Raw genomic sequence first — 22,692 nt, 5'->3', positions numbered from 1 at the left:
TGATATTGATATCATCGGCCTTAACAACCGCGCTGTTAGTTCTGCCTTCTCCAAACTGGATAAAGAGGCAAAGCGAATGGGTTTGGTGGTGAACGAGGACAAAACGAAGTACCTCCTGTCTTCAAACAAACAGTCGGCGCACTCGCGTATCGGCACCCACGTCACTGTAGACTGTTATAATTTCGAGGTTGTAAAAGACTTCGTTTATTTAGGAACCAGCATTAACACCGATAACAATGTCAGCCTTGAAATCCAACGTAGAATCTCTCTTGCCAACAAGTGCTACTTTGGACTAAGTAGGCAACTGAGCAGTAAAGTCCTCTCTCGACGAACAAAACTAACACTCTACAAGACTCTCATCATGCCCGTCCTAACTTATGGCGCAGAAGCGTGGACGATGACAACATCCGATGAAGCGACGCTTGGAGTGTTCGAGAGAAAGATTCTGCGTAAGGTTTTTGGACCTTTGCACGTTGGCAACGGCGAATATCGCAGGCGATGGAACGATGAGCTGTATGAGCTTTACGACGACATAGACATAGCGCAGCGAATAAAGATCCAGCGGCTTCGTTGGCTGGGTCATGTCGTCCGAATGGATTCAAACGCTCCGGCTTTGAAAGTATTCGATGCGGTACCAGCTGGTGGTAGCAGAGGAAGAGGAAGGCCTCCTCTGCGTTGGAAAGATCAGGTGGAGAAGGACTTGGCTTCACTTGGTGTGTCCAATTGGCGCGGGTTAGCACGAGAGAGAAACGACTGGCGCGCTTTGTTAAGCTCGGCCAAAATCGCGTAAGCGGTTATCGCACCAATTAAGAAGAAGAATTCTTAATGCCCGTCTTTACAAGTTTTAACAAGTCGTTCAGTCTTTTGTCAGGAATTTCTTTCAAAGTTGAAAAATATATTGATCCTAGGCACATTTGTCGAGTCCTACAAAGAGCAGGGCATTGGCAAAGTAGGTGTTCCAAAGCACCCCTAGCATTCGCTTCGTTGAATGTTTTACACGCATCGCTCTGGACTAATCCTATTTTGGCTGCGTGATGTGGTGCTTATTAACAAGGTTAACAAATACGTGAAACAACTCTTGGAAATTTTTCGAATCTGTCACAGCAGACGAAGAGCTCGGGCTGTATTTAGAGACTCCCATGGCACTGCTATAGATGTATTCTTGATTAAGCAGCAGAATAAATGTATAATTTTCCAGAAATCAGCTCGGCGTATGCAACGTTTCAGAACTTGCCGGGATGTCATTCGTTTGTTTAAACTTTTGCACCCGCTGCCACGTACATTCAATGACGATTTGATAATACCCAACTACGTTGGAGGTGAAACTCGCTTTCTTGTTTACGGCACGACTGATATTCTGAAATACTTGCTTTTTTGTGACAAGATGTCGCATATGATACAGACTACAGTTTCTGAGTTCTGATGGAAGTAGAGCTTTATGCGGTAGTAATTTATGTGGAGCTTGGTTTATATGGATATGCCGTAAAAAATTATAAATTTTAAGTAAATTGTTCGTGCCATACCTCTGAACTGATTCCCTCCAGCGTACATTCTCATTGGCCAGTCCATTAATTAGGCGATGTGCCAAGTCTATTGTGAATGCCGTTTTGTCCGCCTCACGTTGACACATTTGTTTTGCAGCTACAGCCTCCTCAAATTCCGCTTGAATTTCTGCCAGCTTCCTTTCGAATTCATTAATTTTTACTTTCAGATATTGTAAACGTTCGCGTGCTTCTTGCAATTCTTTTTGCGAATCCTGCAACGCTTGTTGCTTGGGACCGACAATGAGAAACACTTGATGATAACGGTGCAAGTTGATAACCCAAGCGCAAAGACCAGCCGCAGCTACAGACTTTTGTACAACCTTCTCAGGACTGAACTCAGGATCCTGAGTAATACAAATTGAATTATTCGAGAGAGATTTTTTTTTTACTCAAACTCACTAACCTTCAAATATTCCTGCAACACTTCAATAATATTTGGATGTATATTGTCTTTGTTGTAATTGACTAAGTCAAAGAGGAATTGATCAACGCGCACCATCATCAGTTTGGCTGACTTCCAACTGCGATCACGTGGTATTTTGCCATTCTTTGCAAACAAAACCATAACTGCTGCACACACATTTACCACAGCTTTGGGTGGGGAACCGAACGACTTTAGTTCGGTGAGATTATTTTTGTTCAACGTATTCAGAGCGGCCTGGGCGGCGACAAGTGCTGGCTCAGCTTTGCGCAAATCTTCCTCACACAACTTCGTTTTCATGCAAACATCCTCTTCAATGATACGTACACGCTTCTCCTCCTCAGAGGCAGTTGATTTTTCGCGCTTTACCTTCTCACTCTCAGCACTGACGATGACGATCAGCTTGTCTGCAGCAGCATTTTTTACAGCTAGTTGAACTTCTTGGATGGCTAATTGGTTCTGTTCATAAAGCGGAGGACAAGAAAATCAATTAATGAATGCAGTCAAATAATATTCGTAATAAAGAATCAAAACAGTAATTTGGTCAACATTATGTGAATCGTAGTATCTTTAATGTGTCAATGTGTAATAGTTTCTGTGTATAGTACACCCAAATTTTTATGGTCTCATTCTGTCGTCGCCCAATACGTCTGTCTCCACTCTACTTAATCTTCACCTCCGTCTCCGATTGCTTTAAACAGTGCGCTGGAGGTCTTTTGCTGCTTTCAACGAACTCAAATTTTATTATTTTTAATGCAGATTAAGTTAGAAACTGGTATGCTGTGTTGGGCTAGAAAACTCTTTGAAGACAATACAAGTCGGTACATTGTCTCACTCTATTGGTATTTTTTCAGACGAAACAAAAATAACTCTAATGCAAATGAAGGCTACATATATCTGTACTGATTTCTTTACGAAGATTAAAGCCCAAAAGATTTAAGCCTCCCAGAATATTCTCCACAATTTAGGTGAGATGGTTGCCAGTATCCCAGTTACTGAAATTTGTACTAAGCTATTATGATTCGCTTCCATATGAAGTCGATAAGTCTGAAACGATAAGCTGGAATTTTTAACTTTGAATCTTTGAATACCGAGCTGACGCTCATTGACGTTAGTTTGACTCTTCGGTAACTGCGGCAAAAGTCGTTGAAAAGAAAGCTCATTATTTTACTACGTGAACCCAGTAGATAGAGCTCTACTATACCGACTATTCAACCCATTGTAAGGGCTCATTTCATCGACCTTTGATCAGATAAAAAATAAAATATTGGCCAATTGCAAATTTGCTTACTCTAATTCATCATATTTCTGATATTCTTATTTCGGACAGAAATTACCAAGAAACTATCCGCAGAACATGTGAGCGATGTCTCTGATCGGAAACTTATAGGTACTACTTCTGTAGGGTGGTACAGTTGGACTGCAATCATGGAAATAGATATATAATATAACAATTACAATTTTTGAAACCCAAAGTACGTCTCACCTCTCATCCGAGGCGTGCGATAGGTGGATAAACAGGTAGACCGATGATCGTGAAAAATAGCAATCCCGACTGTTGAATAATTTCTCGGTCGCGTTTGCGAATATACACTTTATTTTAGGCGCCATATGAAAACTCACAGCTGACTCTTGCGCTGTGTGCGCGCGAAAATTTAACAAATAAGCCAAGATACTAAAACTAACACCATACTCTCCCTCTTTCGAAAGTAGGTACTTACATATTGCAAGATCCAAAAAAGATTAAGCCTTGTCCCTTCTTTGCGTTGACGTTAGATATATAGATCAGATAAACATGATTTGAGTTTCGCAATTCAACCTTTTATATGCTCTCAACTCATCGCAGTATGGTACATCATCCAAACCCAGTTCCCTTATTAAACATAAGATAGAGCTGGGTTGGGCTGAGCGTATATGCTTTTCTTCAGTTTGCAATTGACCGACATGTCTCCGCACTATAGCACCGCATTCAAAGAGAAAGTGTAATGAAATCTGCGAGGATTGGTCGCCAAACCGACAAGAGTCAAGTTACCATATCCCAAGCCTGTGTAGATGACTGCGTAATTTACACTTATCTGTGACAATGCCCATGAGCATTCTCAGTTTATCCATAGGAAGGGCTATGAGTTTCTTAAACTTCTTTTGATTGTATCCCTCCAGTAAGAATTTCCCGTGTCGTAGCCACATAATTTTGTGCCAGCTAACCTCCGTTAGTCTTAGCTCTTCATTTCTAAGCTTCTCCTTGATGGCATGTTGTCCCATAGCAAGGAAGGGGATTGACGTAACATTAACGAATATAAGCGCTTTCGTCTTGTGATATAACAGATGCTCTTCCGTGGTCGTCAGCAAAGACCGTCATCTATGAAACATTCTATCCCAGCCGCTATATTGAGCCAAATCTGCCAGGCCTTACTGCTTGGTAAATGCTGTTATAAAATTGAGAAACTGACATTCTAGATGTTCGTTTCTCATTCATACATATATTATTCATCTCTATTGTTGTCACTGTAATCTTACGTATGTTCCAGGAATTGCATAATTTTATCGAAATTTGAGTGTTTATGGTACTATATTGGGTGAGTTACAGTGCGTTTCACAAAGAAGATGAACCGTTGTTCTGCTTTGGGCATAAATAGTACGCTCCGAGTTACCAGCTGAGCTCACGGACTCAATTGTATTACCTTAATTTTAAAACGTATTTATCTATACCGTCGCTAAATGTAATGAAAGTAGTAGTAGTAGTTGTTGCTCTTGTTGTATCAGCATAAAAATTCCCCATACATGTCTGGGGAATGCTGCTGAAGTGACAGTCCTTGGCCATGTATAAATTCGAGTAGTTTCGGTAACGTAGAAATGACTGTCGTGGGAATGATGAAAAATAGTTCGACTAAGTCGGTGTAACAACCGCGAGGTGTCATTCTAAATCAACTTATTTGCGTTATGGTTTTTTGTTAGGTTGTGAGGTACATTCGTACCAAAATTTTATCAATTTTATTGAAAATTTTATTCAATGGTTCGAAAACCTTAAACATGTTAGGAAACTGTTTCGGTAATCATACTCTAAGGAAAACAGCCGTTTACGAGTGGCATGAATGCTTCAGAAGAGATCGTGACTCCATCGAGGGTGATGAGCGTAGTGGCCGACCCAACATTCATCATTGCTGGGTACGACACGCAATCAGACATCAGGCGAGTGAGTGGAGAGCTCCGTCAAACAGAAAGCGATGCTCACGGGTTGTATGGATTACAACGGTACTGTTAGGCCCGAATTATTGCCAGAAGGTTAGTTAGTTAATAAGGGCTATTATGATAACGCACCGTTGCACAGTGCCATAATTATCCGTGAAGACAGAAACGAATAGCATCCAAAATCCATCGAATTCACCTGGTGTGGTTTACTGCGATCTTTTTCTGCTTGATCGAGTTAAAAAAACCTCTATGGGAAACTCGTTTCAACAGACGAAAGAAGTAATGGAAAATCCAATGTCGGCTCTGATGGCTACACTAAAAATAGAATTCCAAAAAGGCTTGGATCAAACGCTGGCATAACTACGTTGCAATTGATGGGAAGTAAAGGCGATGATATCGTTTTTCGAGAATAAACTTCCTATTTGAATTTTGTGAATATTTTCCAGGAACTTGTTGATCAAGGTGGTATGTAACTCGGCACAATAGCTCTTTTACTTAAATTCGGTTCTAGTGTTATAATACAAACGAAAATATTGGACATTTTTAGGTTACCAAAAAATCAGGTGATAAGTGAATCAATCGTTTTCAATGCCGCAGAAGAATCGAAAAAGTGTCGAAAAGGTTATTTGGCTTGTGACTACTTACTTTCAACTCCGTACTGAACCCAAAATAGTATTGAAAAAAAGTACCATTCAATTTCGCCTGACACACTCGCTTATCTCTCCTTTGCATCGATTTTCACATATGTATAGGAAAATATTTGAAAATAACGTTGCACGGCGCACTTAGCCGCGTAGACAACTCAATTACGAGTACTAATTGAAAAGCTGACTGTCGATTGTCCACTCAACTGGCTGTCCAAAGCGCACAGCTTCACACGCTTTGCTTCTGTTTTTGTAATTTCTGTATGCGTATGCATTGACTTGGGCGTGGGTGTCTGTGTACGAGTATGTGTGCGTGTAAATTGTGAATTTGCATTTCATACCTTCAGCGCGTCCACTTGACAAGCGCACTCGGCCAATTTAGCCATACCGCTCTGCAAACGTTGAATTCGCCCTGCATGTTCATCGTTCTTCTCCACCAGCAATTTACGATAGAGGAAAATATATTCGAGAAACGTTTTCGGTGTCGTGTAGTTGTAGCGTTTTTCGTTTTGCAAATAAATTTTCGAAATCTGATTGACTGTGTGGTGAACGTAGGCCATAAAGCAACCGATAGGTGTGACCATGTCACGCTGCATTGCGACGTACATACATGGCACAAGCGTAAAGGAAAATCAATAACAGTTAACAGGAAAAAAGAAAATGAGAAGGAATGAAAAATCGAAGCTTTATGCTGTACTTACAGGCAAAATTTGCATATCAATTTCACTGAGAAATTTCTGCGATACAGACTTAAGCGCGATTTTGGGCCATTCATGGAACCAATCGATACTGGTGCGGCTAAGTATTGCAGGGAACTTGCGTGCACGCACACGCAAAGTCTGCCCCACCGGTGAAAAACAAAGAACGATTTTCAAAAGACGCCTTATTTTCTCTATGAAAAAGCGCCAGCAGTTTTCTTTAGTGTCGAGGGTGCCATTCTGCTTCACTTCGTTGCGTATACCATTGACAATTGTCTCCAGTTGGTCTTCGTTAAAGAGTTCCGGTATCTCGCCTGAAGCCAGGAGATCATTGATAAGCATTAGCAAAGATTCTTCGGGTATTTGTGCATCGGACATAAGAAAAACCGACGCCACATTCTTCAGGCCTACTTTCATGTACAAAGCGGCGAATTCCTCCTTTAGATTTTGTAGGCCAAAACCGCGTTTTAATTGAATTTGGAATACACTTAATGATGAAATATACGAGGCTAGACGCGCGAGTGTCTGTTTACCCGAACCGCCGACACCAATCAGTAGTGCATTGCCACGTGGACTCTCCAGTATGCGATTAATGCTGTAAAGAAAATATTCAAAATAAAATGAATAAAAAATGAAATAAAGTGCTGCCCGGAATAATATTTCTAGCTTCAAAACATACCGACAAACATGAATCATTGCATCCTCGAACATCACCAAATTCATGTACCCTACGACCTCATTATAGTTGGCTTGAGCTTCCATTAGCAATTGATGAAGCTTGTCCCAACTGCGCAGTGGCATGTATTTCTGATCCACAAGCGACTGCGCAAAGTGGCTGTATATAAGTGGCTCAGCGAACACGAAATCCTCATCGAAGTCTTCAAAATCCTTCTTGAAAATATCGCGTATTGTCGCCTTGAAGGATTTGATATCATATTGATCCACTAAGCGATCGTGATAGACACGATATGCCTCGTGCACGTATAACCGTATCAAGTCGGCGGGCTTGGTACAGATCGTGCCATTGTTAGCCAAAATCGCACTACTGACAGTGTTGTCTGCTTGACCAGCCGGCGTGCCACAGCTAAACATTAGCCCTTGATATATGTTGGTCAGATCACGAAGATTGAATGCGTAATGAAATTTAACCGCAGTCGGTAGGAAAGCGTATTCCACACGACGATGCAAAGCGATGCCGACCTGCACTAGCAGCTCACCCATGTTTTTAATTTCTTTGCTGAAAGAGTTATATGGATTTTCCAAGTGGCTGCGTAAAATTGTGCCGAAGATGAATTGCAGCGTATCCTCAGTGGGTGTTGATACGGAAAATACACAAAAATGTCGCTGTAGTCGGGGATCGATGGTGAAAGAGCCAGCGGTGGGATTCATGCAAGCCACAAATTGGCAATGACGTATATCCTTTAACTGTAAACGCTGACGATCGTACCTGTTACGTAATAAAACGATAATTTTTGAAGCAAAAGACTCAAATTAAATTTCCACCACCTCACCATTGCCTGTAGTCCATGAATTGTCGCATAATGGTGTGCGGCTGTACGGTTCCATACACATCGACTTCCGGCATATTTAGATCATTAACGAAATAAATTAGATGGCGATTGGCGCCACTTGGCGCATAACAGCGGCCCGATTTCTTCTCTAGCGGCCGCTCGAGAATCTTCTGGAACATCTCGGATGTGGTATAGTAGTTGAAATGTGTTGTCTGCACGGTAATGCTGCGTGGCCTAGTCGATATAAGTTTACTGTGTTTTAAGTCCAGCGGCTGCCTTTGTATTACGCTACCGGCTTCGCATACACCTTGTTCGCTCTCGTAAGCAGTGAAAAGTTCACGAAAAATTGCGCTTTTCCCACAGCCGGAAGTGCCAACCAGCATACAAGCGTGCCTACGTTCAATAAGCAATTTCAAGAAGTATGTGAGTCGCACTGTTTCCGCTGTGGGTACGAGCAAAGCCTGTGGTGCGCGTAGAGGAAGAGTATTCAGATGTGAGATAAAACATTTTTTTTGCAAGTGTACGCAACTAGTAAGGACCTACTTGTATTGGCATTTCAGTATCTATTGGCTCGATTTTTCGCTCCAACGCCAACTCTGACCAGCGTCGAAATTTATTTGTCCGCAGATCCAGTTGGTAATCGAAAATTGAATCTTGGGCAGGCAACTTGACATCTTTGAATTCACTTGTCCACCATTTATGAAATTCACGGCGCGAGTCAATAATGTGGTCCTGGTGCAAAGCCGATCCGAATCCCCACATTGTTGCGTAGATAAATACTAATTCGATGGATAGATCCAAGGAACTGGCTGCAGCTTCACTATGATTCATAAGGCTATGATGCGTGTCAACGGTTATCTCCACGAGCTGATTTACCTAAAGAGGAAATGGGAAAGTGTTGCATTTTAAAAGAATTACCGACAAAAATATTCTGCCGAATACTCTCCGTTGTAGAGAAGGATATTCATTCAATAGGAAACTGAACTTCATTTTGGATCGTAAGCGATCATAAGAAAAAAACTATCTCTGAAATGAAATTTACGTGGTTCGTGCAGAAACTGGATCTCTTACGTGTATCGAAGTACATAATTTGTGTACATATACAGAGTTACCAGGAAAGTCGTCCTAAATACTTAAGGACATTACTGTTTATAAAAAAGCACATTAGTTTTCAAAATAGTTTCCATACAAAAGTGTTTTGTTTTTACTGATGTGAAGTAGGAAAAGCTTAGGGAAAAATCGTAAGTTGAAAACTGTATCAAGCAGCCATTTTTAACTGTCTGGCTTTTATGAAGGATTTAAATTAACTGAAATACTCTTTAACTAACAACAGAAAATCATCGGGTTCTTGAACTAATATTTAAAAAAAGCAAAAAACAAAATTTTTTTAAATGATCTTTAAAATGAAATATCTTGAAAACAGTTGCATTTTGGACATCATCTTGTTTAATCAAATTAATCAGCAAAGTTCGAAATTATATTGTAACATTCTCAAGTATCTAGAACGGCAGCCCCGAAACGGCAGCTCTTTTCCTACAATCTTCGTACAATTTGCAACTGTAGAATAAAGAATATAAAACTCCCATCTAAAAACTCGATTTTTTGCCTTCTATGATGGTTGTATTGTTACAACGATTTTTATTCACTCAGTTTTAAATTGATCTTGTTCTGGAAATTCTTCTTCATACCAGCTTTTACTATTAAGTTTTGTACCGCCCAAAGGTCGAGGTGCGGAGAATAAAATCGGGCACACACTTTTATTATAGAGCTCTTGTTGTCTGATGCGAGTGGCTCACTTCCGTTGTCGCACTTCAGGCCAAATAGGTGCTGCAGACCTCTCTAAAATACTTATTTTTTAATCGTGTCCCAAAGGCCCACTCACGGATGGTTAGCACACTTCGTTCAGGTGTTATTCCCGTGGGTTGCGGTGCGGGTATTACCTAAATAGTTTTAATGCTATAGCTTCTAAGTAAGGAACGAGGATATAGGCTTTTTAGTCGCCACTGAAGTTCCGCTGAAACTGATCCCTTATGCAAAATAATGAAGGCTGTGTAAACTCAACCAATCTCATCGCCATGCAGCGATTTCTATTTTCAGTGATTAATAATTTTTCTCTTGCATTTACTTTTACACTTTCAATTACCTGCTTCAGGTTGTGCAGTAGGCTCTCGAGTAAATGACAAGTCATTTGTATCATGGCCATTTCGCTAATCGGTGTCGTACGCCGGAATGTACGTTGTCGTGTCATAAGGCTGGGGAAGTACTTCTCAAAAAGGGTAGTGAGTGTTCCTCTTTCAATGGGGTCACTACGCGTTTCTATCCATGACAGCACATATCTAGAACAAAGATCCGATTTCCGACTTATAAGAGTTTAATACAAATTAATTAAAACGTATCTATCTCACAACTTACGGAGCCCAGCCCATATCTTGAGGATTAATGTATAAAATACCGGCTCTGGAAACTGTTGCTGGTGTGGCCGCCTTGAGGTGTCCCACCTCGAAAAGTAACCGCATTTCACGCTTCAAGGTGATCCTTTCGTTGCTTGCGAGTGTTAATATTTTGTTGTCATCCATTAGGGTATTCAAACTCTCTATCCACATGGGGTCGATGTCGCCGTCAAGCACCATCCACTTGGGATTACCTGCTGGCATATTCGTTTGCTCGCGCATTATCGACGAGAAAAGTCCATCTTTCCATTCGCGTGTTGTTGGATTAACGACACCAAAAAGTTCATCATTGGATAGCGCTTTTGGGTTGAGTACGCTGCATACAGGTTTCAATTTCTGTATGCGATAGGTTTCAAGTAGTGTTTGCCAAATCTTCGTTTTACCCGTACCAGTATTGCCAACAATAAACACCGAATGCCGCACATCCAGAAGATCTTGCAGCTGCACCACTTTCATCAGAAAACCTTCTTCAGGTTGTAATTTATTCTCGTTAACTGCACGTCGTATAGTCTTCTCAAAGTCAAAGATGCGCTTGCGTGGTACATCCAACGTGGGGAAAAGATCGCCGATGAGACCCATGAATATAGCAACGTCTTCGGTAACAATTTTCGGAATATTAAAGTCGCGCAGAGCACGCATGAGTACCTTGAGAAGGAAGACGCCACTTAACAAGCACTCATAGCAAAATTATCTTACCGTTACCCACCTGATCCTCCGGGCGACTATGGTCATCACGCTTCAGTGTGCCCGCCACCACCAGCACGGACTTGATTGCACGCAAACCCCAATCGTAGTGATCTTGTTTGGACAACAATTCTCTGCACAGTGTGTAAAGTGTTATAAACTTGCGTGCGAGCATACGGGCATCTTGGAAGCCTTCAGCCATAAGCATGATTTCGCAGATTAGCGCAAAGTCCGGTACAACCATTGCGCAAGGGCGAAAGAGTGTCTTTAAATTTTCGGGCAATTCAGTACGTCCAGCATAACCGGGATTAAGCGTAATGAATATGCCCACAGATGGCACCAGAGCGATAGACTCGCCCATGAATGTGAAGCGATTTCGATGCATCTAAGTCAAGTGAGTTTAGAAATCAAAAAGAGTACCCAAATTGTAGAAATTATTGTGAAAATAGATATACCTTAATGGCGTCTTGTATTGTCTTCACCTGCACGGCTACAACCGAGAGTACCTCCACTGCAATACGATTGAATTCATCGAAACAACCCCAGGCACCGGTTTGTGCTAGTCCCTTATAAATGTTACCACAAGATTTATAGTCCATTTGCTCAGAGCAATTAAAAACATAGACCATCATGCCGAGTGCTCGTCCCAAGTCTTTTGTGGTTTCAGTTTTGCCAGTACCAGCTGGTCCAGCAGGTGCACCGCCCATTACAAGATGCAACGACTGCAATTGAAACATGAAACATTTTTTAGGAATGAAGAGTAGGTAAAAATCGATGAGAAGTATGCTGCCTTGCCCAACTAACTTGTCAAGACAGGCATGTTCTAACTTTCTTGTTGGAATGAGAGGTCTAGAGCAGTTTCGTTGTTTGCATACCGACTATGGGATACGAGCGAATGCACGTCCGAAGTGTTTACCACTTTATAAGAAACAACTTTCATTTAAACATCGAAGCTTTACCTCGGCACGATCAATAACCATAATGATCCTCTAAACTTTTGAATGCAAATCAATTTTTAGAAGATTGTTTCGAACATTTAGGATGTCTATGAAGCATTTTTTCCCCTGATTAAGGAAACATGTATATAAATATAATATTTGCATGAGATTTATTTTTCGTTTCAATTGTATCCACTTTTGTCCTCTATACACAGCTTATCGGTGGTATACCAAAATCTATCGGCGAGGATCGATTGTTTCAGACCTCCACCCTCAACCCTCAACCTACAAACAGACATCCATTTTATTTTAAATATAATATTAATATGCTGACTGCGTCATAGAAATACCAGGTTGTGCAAAAGGTTTTGCGGTTCGATAAGAGAGGGCATTGTAACCAGCCTAAACTTTTTTGTTATGCTGGTACACTTTCGTATTAGCGTACGTGAAGTCTTATTTCAATCTGTCAACTTATTCTTCGATTGGAAAAAATCCATTTTTATTTTTGGAAAATTTAAAATCAAAGGAAATTTTTGATCGAATGTTGAAAGTGTATAAGGACTTTTTGCCATCAATTAGTACAGTAGAAAAATGGGTTGCTGAATTTAAACTTGGTCAACCAAATCTTGAAGGCGATCCATGTCAGGGGCTTCCAAAATAGCAACAACAACAGAAATCTTAGGAAAAATATTGGGGCGTATTTTGGGCAATATTTTGACTGAAGTATGGGGTTTCAGAAGGCTGTGTGCACAATGGGTGCCGCATTCATTAACAATGGAACGAAAACATATTCGTATGCGATTTTCTCAGCAACATTTAAAGCGTTTTCAAAACCGTAAAGTAAATTTTGTGCGTGGACTCTTTGATATGGATGATCCTAAATCAAAACAATAGGTTAACGAGTCCGGCGAGCCAGGTTCTTCGGCTCCGAATCGAGTTCGTGTCCAGAAATCGGCCAAGAAGGTGTTGGCATAAGTTTTTTGGGATGCGAAAGGAATTTGGTTTGCCGATTACTTGCAAACTGGAAGGAAAAAATTCGTAAAAAAATAGAAAAAATCTTTCAAGAACATTTTGATAATGGCTAAAATCCATGAATTAACGATCGAGTTATCGGAGCATCCAACGTATTCACCAGGTTTGGTGCCTAGCGACTTCCATCTGTTTCCAGACCTAATAAATGCATGCGTGGAAAGCGTTTTTCATCAAACGATGAGATCATAACAGCCTTTCCAGTTCTCAATTCAGGGATGGAATTCATAAATTGGAATCTCGTTGGAACAAGTGTATTGATGTTCAGGGAGACTATACTGAATAACTATAAAATTGTGCTTTTCTTATCGAACTGCAAAACTTATTGAACAACCTTAAACATTTTCCACCCAAAAATATTTTGAATATATCAATTTGAAAGTATAAGGACATGTTTTCACCAAAAAACACGAACATCTGAAGAGTAGATGCTGAGCTGATCCCACATTTTCATCTCCCAGATAGCTAGTGCAAACTGGTCTTGAAGTTATTTTGAGTCTCACGGCATATCCATACACCTTTCGGAAGATGTCGGGTTGAGGCATCTGCCACTATCAAAAGTTTTGAAGTTTTTAACCTCAAAAGTGTTATGGAGCGTTTACGGACTACACAGGTCTAGAAAGACCTTGCGTGTATTAGTGCTCTCACCTAGCGCTCGGTGAATTGACCCGAGGCCCCCCTTTACAAGAGCAGACGTCGAGTAGCAAAGAGAACTTGGTATGCAGGAGCCGCCTCACATGTTTTCTGATTAGCCAATTTCCCAGTCATGTCGTTTTCTGCAAAGTCTCTATAACCTCTGGATACTTGGTTTGATAGCGAAGTACGCCAATGCGACCAAAAGGGAAGTTAGGTATTCGCTGACTTATACTCTTATACTTACTCGCTTTATATTTATGTCCGAAATTGACATGTTTTATTGATATATCAGGAGCTTTCGATACATATCAGCAGTATTTCAAAAGGTCGTACCTAAACCCACCATAAAATTGATTGTTTCGATATTGGAATCTAAAACAATCATTGCAGTATTAGGAGGAACAATAAAGTCTATCACGGCCACCAGAGGTTGTCCGCAAGGGTGAGTGCTCTCTTCTTATCTATGGACACCAGTAATAGATGAACTTCTCCAAAAATTGAACAATTAAGGTTTCCACATTCAATGTTATGCTGATGAGCGATAATGTACGTACAATTCTGGCATGAGGAAACTATTTCTAACCGTAGTATAATAAGCAAATGGTTCACCGACAAAGGGATATCTGCTATATTAACCCAACGAAAGCTGCGCTAGTGTTGTTCACTAGGAAAAGAAACTTCAACGATCTTGGCATCAATCTTGATAAAACACTTTTTGGAACTCTCATCATGAGAAAGTTACTGCAAAAGCCACAAGAACTCTCTTGGACTGCACAAGGCTTTTTGGAAAAACATGGGCGCCGAGCTCCAGAATGACACACTGAACATAGGAACAATGAAAACATGCTCAACTGCCGCATTACGTGTGCTCCTATATGTATGTGCGAGGGAATCTCTCCGTAGATGAGAGGAGCCCATATTTACAAACTTTTAGATACTCAGGCAATTTTGAAAGCCCCTCTACCAACTCCAATTTCCTCAAAAAGAGTAAATGACTATCTGAATCATCTTAGCCCGTTAGGGAACTTCAACATAGTATTATTCGGCTGGGTTCCTGGACATGCAGAATATGCAGGAAATGAAATGGCGGACCTAGCTAAAAAAAGGGGGAAACATGCCTTTTATTGGCCCTAAGCTTTTTTGTGGACTTAAAAAAGGCCACATTAATGCATTTCTTAGGAAATGGAAGGAGAAGAAATTCGTTGAACACTGGCGAAGTTTCATCGGTCAGTGACAAGCGAAACAATTCTGAATGCCGGGCAGAGGAATTTGTGATAACCCACTTTCGCTCAGCAGAGTATACTTCAGACTTGGTTACTTTACAGGCCACTGTAACCTTAGATATCACTTAAACAAAATTGGTCTCTCTGGCACATGCCATGTAAATGTCCTGCACTATGCAAAAACCGGTGCACCACCTTGATGGTGGCAGGCCTAGATATTAACCATCTGATGAGTTTCATGAGTAGCATGATGCGGTTAAGATAGCTGCGATTAGTCATCGTTCGGGTTTCTTTGCTTGTTTTTCGTAACTCTATTTTTTTTTTAATTCAGGGGGATGTCTTCTCTTATTTGTTCTCACTCCCCTTTTTCGATTGCAATGGTTGGAGATGAAACCGATTTGATTTCTCGTCCAAGTGGACCCTCTCTAACTTAGTTATAGTCAATTCTTAGTTATTCTTCATTGTAAATCATTATTATTATCTTTACTTACCTGCGTCAGTGTAATGTAGCATCGATCCGTCAGGGGTGTAATAACCAGGCGCGAAGTATTACCAAGATATTCGTAGGCATAGCGGAATTCCGCATCGCAGATGTTCGCAAAACAGTCCTCGTCAGCTGCTGCTGGTCGGCGCTCTGCTTCGAGCATAGCATCATCCCAGCGATGTCGTAACTGACTTTGCCACTGAAATGCTAGCGCACTATCGACTTTAGCTTGTATAATCTTGCCGACCACATCGCGCGAATGCACATCGATCGTGCAAACAGTCATTACCTTTTGACGATCGCCGGGTGTGAGTTCGCCCAACAGCAAGTTGATGAGTGAATTCAGTTGCGTCATCTGTCGCTTGTGGAGGTCCTTCATAGCCGCCTCATAACCCTCATCCATCCATGCAAATGCACGATTCACATCTGCTGCCCAAGCGATTTGACTGCAACATAACGCGACCTGTGCAGGCCACTCGTGCAGCCATAATTCGCGCGGTTTATTCACGTGTGCATGCAGTGCGCGCCGAAAGAGTTCATGCAACGTATTACGCATCTGCAATATTACACCATTTAACCACACCTCTACACGCTCTGCACACTCCACATAAGGTTCGACCATGTGAGCTGCTGCAAAACGGACATACTCGTCATTCTCTTTCGAATACATACCGATCGCCCTGTAGGGACCGCTTTCAGTGCACGAAACGTACTGAAGTCGTAGTATAGAATCGAAAAGCTTGATCAAATGGCGATCAATTATGCGTGGTGAGTTGCCATTTGAGAGTATATCGAGCAGATCGACTGCGGATATGAAGTAGAAGCGTGGGAAAACCATACGTTTTGTTTCCAGATAATCGTTTAGAGCCTTCTCGCATACAGCCAAGCGTTGCTGCAGCATAGTTAACGTTTTGAAAATTTGATCACACTGCAACACGATTTTCATAGCGATTCCAATATGTATCACTTCGGCAAGCAGCTGTGTGAACTCGCTGTCGATTATCTCGAAGCGTGCAGCGTCTGACGGCAATTGAGCGCGTATATCGGCAGTGCCGATGAAAATCGCCTCCAAGTAAACCCATTTACGTTGCACATCAAACCAGCTGCCGATCAGTGTATCGATGTCAGTTAGAATACGTTGCCAGTAGATAAGCTTATCGAGTAGATATTCAATATTCTTCGATGTGGCGATATTTTGCAATTGCATTTGGTTATCATCTAGCGTTTCCATTAGATCTTCAGATACTTTAAGTAAATGCACTTCCGTACGCCGCTGGTGTCTTTCTGTTTCGAAGCGCATGCGCGTCCAGGTGATCTTGATTTCATCTAGCACTTTGGTGACTGTCATTTCTTTGACTGCGCGATCGACGGTGTTTTTTATTTCCTCCTCATGCAAATGAAGTTTCAGTTGAAGTAGTTGCTCCAGGGAGGTGTTGTTATTACATTTAAAAGACAGCTAAGTGTAAAAAAGAAATTAAAGTTTTTTTATGGACCAAAGTGAAGTGAATCAAAGAAACATTTTTGGATTTCAAACAATTTTAAGTTTAAACACTTAAACTTTTAGTTTGGCATATAAAATTTGTATTTTTCAAAATTTAATTGCTTATTCTTCAAACTACTTGAAAACAATTTACTTGTTCAAAAGGAATTATTTGAATAATTTTTTTTACCTTTTCCTCGTGGGCCTTAGCACTAAACCTACCGGTATTTTATGTATTCCTATTCATACCAATGTGGGTCAAATGACCCGTCTTTAAAGTATTATATATATTATTAAGATCACATATATTTCTCGGTAAAACAATTAGCAAGAGAAGAGTAAATCTTGAAAAATACATTCGATGTATTTTTTAATAAAAGCCGTGAAGGTAAATGACGATTTAATAATGTTATTTCTAAGAACTTCTGACAAAAAGTTTAAAATGGGTCATTTGACCCGTCCATGGTAGGTTTAGTGTTAGGAAAGGGTAAATGACACTTTTCATTACTCACCATAGCAAAAGAACCGATAATATCGTTAGATAAACATTTTATTTCTATGAGATTGTTTGTCTAGCTGACCAAACAGCTAGCTGAGCTAAGCAATGGTAAGTCTTCGAGTGTATTTTCGGCATGAAAAACCTCCTCATAAAAAACCTAACAGCCGTTTGGAGGCTGTGTAAAACTGTGGAAAACAGCAAAAGAAATACCACAAATGGGAGGTCAAATACCCAAAAAGAGTGTAAGCGGGTTTCTCTTGATTTTTATGCCACCAACTGAGAACAAGGAATTTAGCTTTATCATTTTTACAATCATGTTGCAGCATACTTAGCAAAAATAGGCTCCCATACTTCATTGTCTTCTTATTGCAAAGACGCTCTTCATAACTGGCATACATTTCTTGCATAAATACAGTTCGCTTTTCCATAAAACCTTCGAAGTAAAAATTTCTAAATTTTTTTTCGTTTTATTTTTACGATAAACGCCGTTTTGTTCGGTAACTTTTGTTCATTTTGAAAGCAAATCACATAATTTCACGATTGAAGAAGTCCTTCGCCTTTTTGCTAAAAACTTGACTAAATCACTTTCATCTAAAACTGTACATTGAAGAAAGTTTTGAAAATGCTTAAGAAAATGATAATCGTCTGGGCTATGAGGCGGTTGCTTTAGTAACTCCCCTCAAGTCGCACGTAGAATAGCATATCTCCATTCATATAAGGATTTTTGTTGACATATTCATACATATGGAGATCTAGTAGACCTCAATCGAAACATATTATTATTAATAATTCGTAAAAGATAAAATATTACAACAGCTCGTATAGCACTTTTGATGTAGGTGTTATCGATTACAAGGAGTTATTAAGCCACTTTCAAAGCCATACTTTTTATAGTCTAAGGATTTATCGTTTATTTAACCTTTCTAATAATATGGCGGCCGCCGTAGCCGAATGAGTTCGTGCGTGACAGAATTCACAGAGAGAACGTAGGTTCGAATCTCGGTGAAACACCAAAATTAAGAAAAACATTTTTCTAATAGCGGTCGCCCCTCGGCAGGCAATGGCAAACCTCTGAGTGTATTTCTGCCATGAAAAAGATCCTCTTAAAAATATCTGCTGTTCGGAGTCGGTTTGAAACTGTAGGTCCCTCCATTTATGGAACAACATCAAGACGCACACCACAAATAGGAGGAGGAGCTCGTCCAAACACCCAAAAAGGGTGTACGCGCTAATTATATTGTATATATATATTATATATAATAATATGACTAATTATGCATTTAATGAACCTCTTGTGCGATCATCACGATTGTATAACAATTATTATAACGTCATTAACTTCAATGAAAATGTTGTTAAATGTAAGCTTGATAAACATGATCTTGATGATCTGCTTACCATATTTAATTAAGTAAATTAGTCTTTAAGAACATTTTCTGTAGACTGAAATAGTATTAAAAATATTTATTTGTTTATTCATCTACACTTAAAATAAATAAATAATAGGCACCTACACTTCTATCAGGTGTTTGGCCGAGCTCCTCCTCCTATTTGTGGTGTGCGTCTCGATGTTTTTGCACAAATGTAGGGACCTACAGTTTTAAGCCGACTCCGAACGGCAGATATTTTTCATGAGAAGTTTTTTCATGGCAGAAATACACTCGGAGGTTTGCCATTGCCTACCGAGGGATGCCCCCTGTTACAAAAACTTTTTTCATCGCTTGGTGTTTCATGCACGGAGATTCGAACCTGCGCATTTCCGAATGGTAAAATTCACTAATTACTTTATAGCGAGTTTGAAAATGTAGATCTCCCAACAACAAAACTAAGCTGATACGTTTTAATAATAGAAAAATGCGTATTCAAAATTTTTGGAAATATTGGAAATAAACAGTTTTATTGCCACTTTCAAAGATAGGTGTTATTGTTGCAAGGTGCAAACACCAAAAAAAGTCCGAGAATATAACAATTTATTAAAAATTACCTTCAAGGCTCGACTAAAGCTGATGAATTTTAGAGTAGAGTTGCGGGAAATCCATCTACATCCAGAGGGTTGAATTGTAAAAATTGCATTACAAATGTCTTCTAATCTAATCTAATGTCTAATAATCTATATAAAAATTCAGCCGTTTTTCGCGTTGTGATGAGCTTTACGGAGAATGGCTCAACCGATTTTAACCAAACTTTTCCACATTGAAGAGACACATGTGGAGAAGGTTTGTGTTTTGAAATTTTAAGAATCGGATACCAGGGTCTCGAGAAATAGGCCAAAACGTGGACCCGGGTAACCCTAGGATGTGTTTGTACAATATGGGTAGCAAATGGAAGCTGTTGATAAGTGCTTTAATACGGGGTAATTTTCATACCTATTGATGACTAGGGTCTCGAAATATATGCCAAAACGTGGACCCGCCGTGTCTTTGCACCGAATTAAACCAAACTTACACTCATTGTTAAGTAAGTATTGAAAATGGGTTTCGTAAAGTTTGGTTGCAATTCGGAACACCGGCAACGCGTACAGCGTTCTTTTGAACCAGCCATAATGTCGTTTACTTTTTTAACGCTTGGGTCGGAACTGAACTGTCAAATTGACAGTGTGAGTTACAATGTGTCAATATTTCTTTCTGATTTGGACGCCATAAGGAGAAGACGTAAGTGAATTTTTTTGGAGTGGATTTTGGAACAGTGAATAATTTCTTACGAAATTTGAGAATCTAATGTGAAAACCGAATGTTCAAGTGAAATTATGTTTTGTGGATTTATTTTTTCGGTTCATATGCGATAAGCTACGATACACCATGAGTGAAAAAAATGGTAAAAAAAAAAAAATGAAAAAACAAAAGAAATTGTTAAAGGATGCAAAAGAAGAGCACGAAAAATGCGTAACTTTGATGAAAAAATTAATAGTCTTATCATGCAAATTGCCAACAATTTTAAGAAGAAAAGAGATGATTTAAGGAAATCACAACAAAATAAAATAATCCTGACCATGTGGTCTTGGGCTTTTAAACGAAATAACGCGACATCAGAAGAACGTCAAGAACAAAATGAAGTAGTCAAAGGATTGATGAATAATGCTATCCAAGCAACTATTTTAATTGGCAAATTCAAGAATGAAGACGTTCTAATACCAAGAATTCCAATGATTCCACCTGAATTGCCATTTGAATTCAACCGTTTGCAACTGCCCATTCGTTTAGCATTTGCAATAACTATCAATAAATCACAAGGGCAAACTTTAGAAATATGCGGGATGAATTTAGAAGAACCAGTATTCACCCATGGTCAACTATACGTTGGTCCGCCGTTCACGTGTTGGGAAGCCAAAAACATTATATATTTACTCAAAAACAAATAGAAAAACAAAAAATATTGTTTATGCCAAAGCGCTTGAATAAAGAGTAAAGAAATAAATAATATGAAAACCATATCTTTTCTGTTCTAAACCATATCTATTCTATTTTAGTGTGCCCAGCGAAACGGGCCGGGTTTGCTAGTCTTCTTATAAAGGTTGGTTAAGTTTCAAGGGCCGGTGTTGCTTTTGAATAAAATACAATTTTTTTAAGAAATTATTGTCATTTCTCTTTATTATGATAATATTGGTATGGCTCAATGGAACATGGATTGACATCGCCGCGACGTGAGATTATTCGGCCATCAAATTTTTCGCGCAAAAGAGCCATTGTTTCGTTAGCTGTGTGACAAGTGGCACCGTCATCCGTCCGACGACGAGTTGAGGTGGACGGCTCTTCAATCACACTATCGCGAGCAGCAGCAATATTTTCTGCAGTACGAGCTATACGAGCATGGACTGGTGTTTTCACATCTCCGCTCAAACTTTTGCACAATTTTTCTGATAGTACGCACATTTGGACGATTAAATCGACCGAACAAATCTCGAAGTGCGCGATACGCATTTTGATTTGAACGCCCGTTTTCATAATAAGTCTAAATAACTTTAACGCGTTGCTCGATTGTGTATCTTTCGATGGTTCAAATTGAGTTAGTCTGAAATTGAAAAATATCAAATGACTTTTAGGTGTGGTTCACATTCAACATCGGCCCTTAAAATTTAACCACCCTTATAAAAATGAATAATTGTTTGCCTGTACGTATTTTAAAAGCTGCTAAACCAAGCATCGGTTTGCAATGAAACTTCGTCAACTTATTGCTTGCAATTTCTGGAAGCATATAGGCATAGTAAAATTAATTGAAAATATAAACCAAGTTTTTTATATTACATTTTTTCGGAACTATTCGTGCCTGAATATTGAAATTTGGTACAAAGACATACAAAATTAGTACTTTAACAATTCAGAAAAGTGGGTGTCATTCCCTATATAAGACGATTTTTTATTACTGAAGTACTGAAAGAATATAAGCCAGCAATATTTATGTTATAGCTGAACAAAATAAATAACTCTTTCAATAAAATAAGTTTTTTTTTCCGGCAACGACGTGCCGGGTGAAAGCTTATAAGCAGCTGAACCCTTCAAAAGTTTCTGCTTTATATGGCTTGCATGTCGGAGACATCACTCGGCCACATTTTTCCAATAATTAAACAATTACAATAATGATACTCTCAATATATACGAGTTTTTGCGATTGAAGTCAGATCGGTGCTGAATATTTTTACTCTGTGGGCAAAAAGTAAGGGGAATTTGGTTGTAAAATGAAAAATCTTTATTTATTCTTGTAAATCAATTTCATCGCCTTCAAAATAATCCCCTCTCGATGAAATACACTTATGCCAACGATTTTTCCAATCCCCGAAACATGCCAAATAGTCCATTTCCGGTATAGCCATCTTCGATTCAGCTTTTATCTCCTCAATCGACTCGAAACGCGTTCCCCGGAGTGGTCTCTTGAGTTTTGGGAATAGCCAGAAGTTACACGGAGCCAAACCAGGCGAATACGGTGGTTGCGGAACGATATGCGTGGAATTTTTGGCGAAATGGTCACGAAGAACGAATATAGTGTGAGACGGTGCATTATCGTGATGTAAAAACCAAGAGTTGTTGGCCCATAATTCTGTTCTTTTTAGAGGAATTGCTTCACGTAAACGACGCATAACGCTCAAATAATATTCCTTATTAACAGTTTGGCCAGGTGGAATGAATTCATAGCGCACCACACCACGAAAATCGAAAAAAACTGTCATCATGACCTTTATTTTTGAACGACTTTGACGTGCTTTTTTCGGTCTGGCCTCGCCTTTAGCACGATATTCGCTTGATTGGTCGGTTGTTTCAGGGTCGTAAG

The 22,692-nt window shown here is 39.8% G+C and overlaps 1 protein-coding gene across 1 annotated transcript in view; it reads right to left on the bottom strand.

Moving 5' to 3' along the window:
* The window catches only part of LOC128871924 (dynein beta chain, ciliary), a 141,884-nt gene that overhangs the window by 25,547 nt on the left and 93,645 nt on the right, over positions 1 to 22,692 (bottom strand). The window contains exons 18-29 of the mRNA XM_054114105.1: positions 15,459 to 16,907; positions 11,597 to 11,863; positions 11,164 to 11,526; positions 10,420 to 11,102; positions 10,056 to 10,343; positions 8,551 to 8,842; positions 8,008 to 8,468; positions 7,176 to 7,943; positions 6,500 to 7,091; positions 6,140 to 6,388; positions 1,948 to 2,424; positions 1,524 to 1,888 (exon numbers count right to left, since the gene is read on the bottom strand). Of these exons, the coding sequence (XP_053970080.1) occupies positions 1,524 to 1,888; positions 1,948 to 2,424; positions 6,140 to 6,388; positions 6,500 to 7,091; positions 7,176 to 7,943; positions 8,008 to 8,468; positions 8,551 to 8,842; positions 10,056 to 10,343; positions 10,420 to 11,102; positions 11,164 to 11,526; positions 11,597 to 11,863; positions 15,459 to 16,907 (6,254 nt within the window). The remainder of the gene's footprint in view (positions 1 to 1,523; positions 1,889 to 1,947; positions 2,425 to 6,139; positions 6,389 to 6,499; positions 7,092 to 7,175; positions 7,944 to 8,007; positions 8,469 to 8,550; positions 8,843 to 10,055; positions 10,344 to 10,419; positions 11,103 to 11,163; positions 11,527 to 11,596; positions 11,864 to 15,458; positions 16,908 to 22,692) is intronic.

Source organism: Anastrepha ludens, chromosome 2 (genome assembly GCF_028408465.1).
Source record: "Anastrepha ludens isolate Willacy chromosome 2, idAnaLude1.1, whole genome shotgun sequence".
Classification (NCBI taxonomy): Eukaryota; Metazoa; Arthropoda; class Insecta; order Diptera; family Tephritidae; genus Anastrepha; species Anastrepha ludens.
The sequence above is the reverse complement of the archived record's forward strand: the minus strand, read 5'-3'. Positions and strand labels throughout refer to the sequence as shown.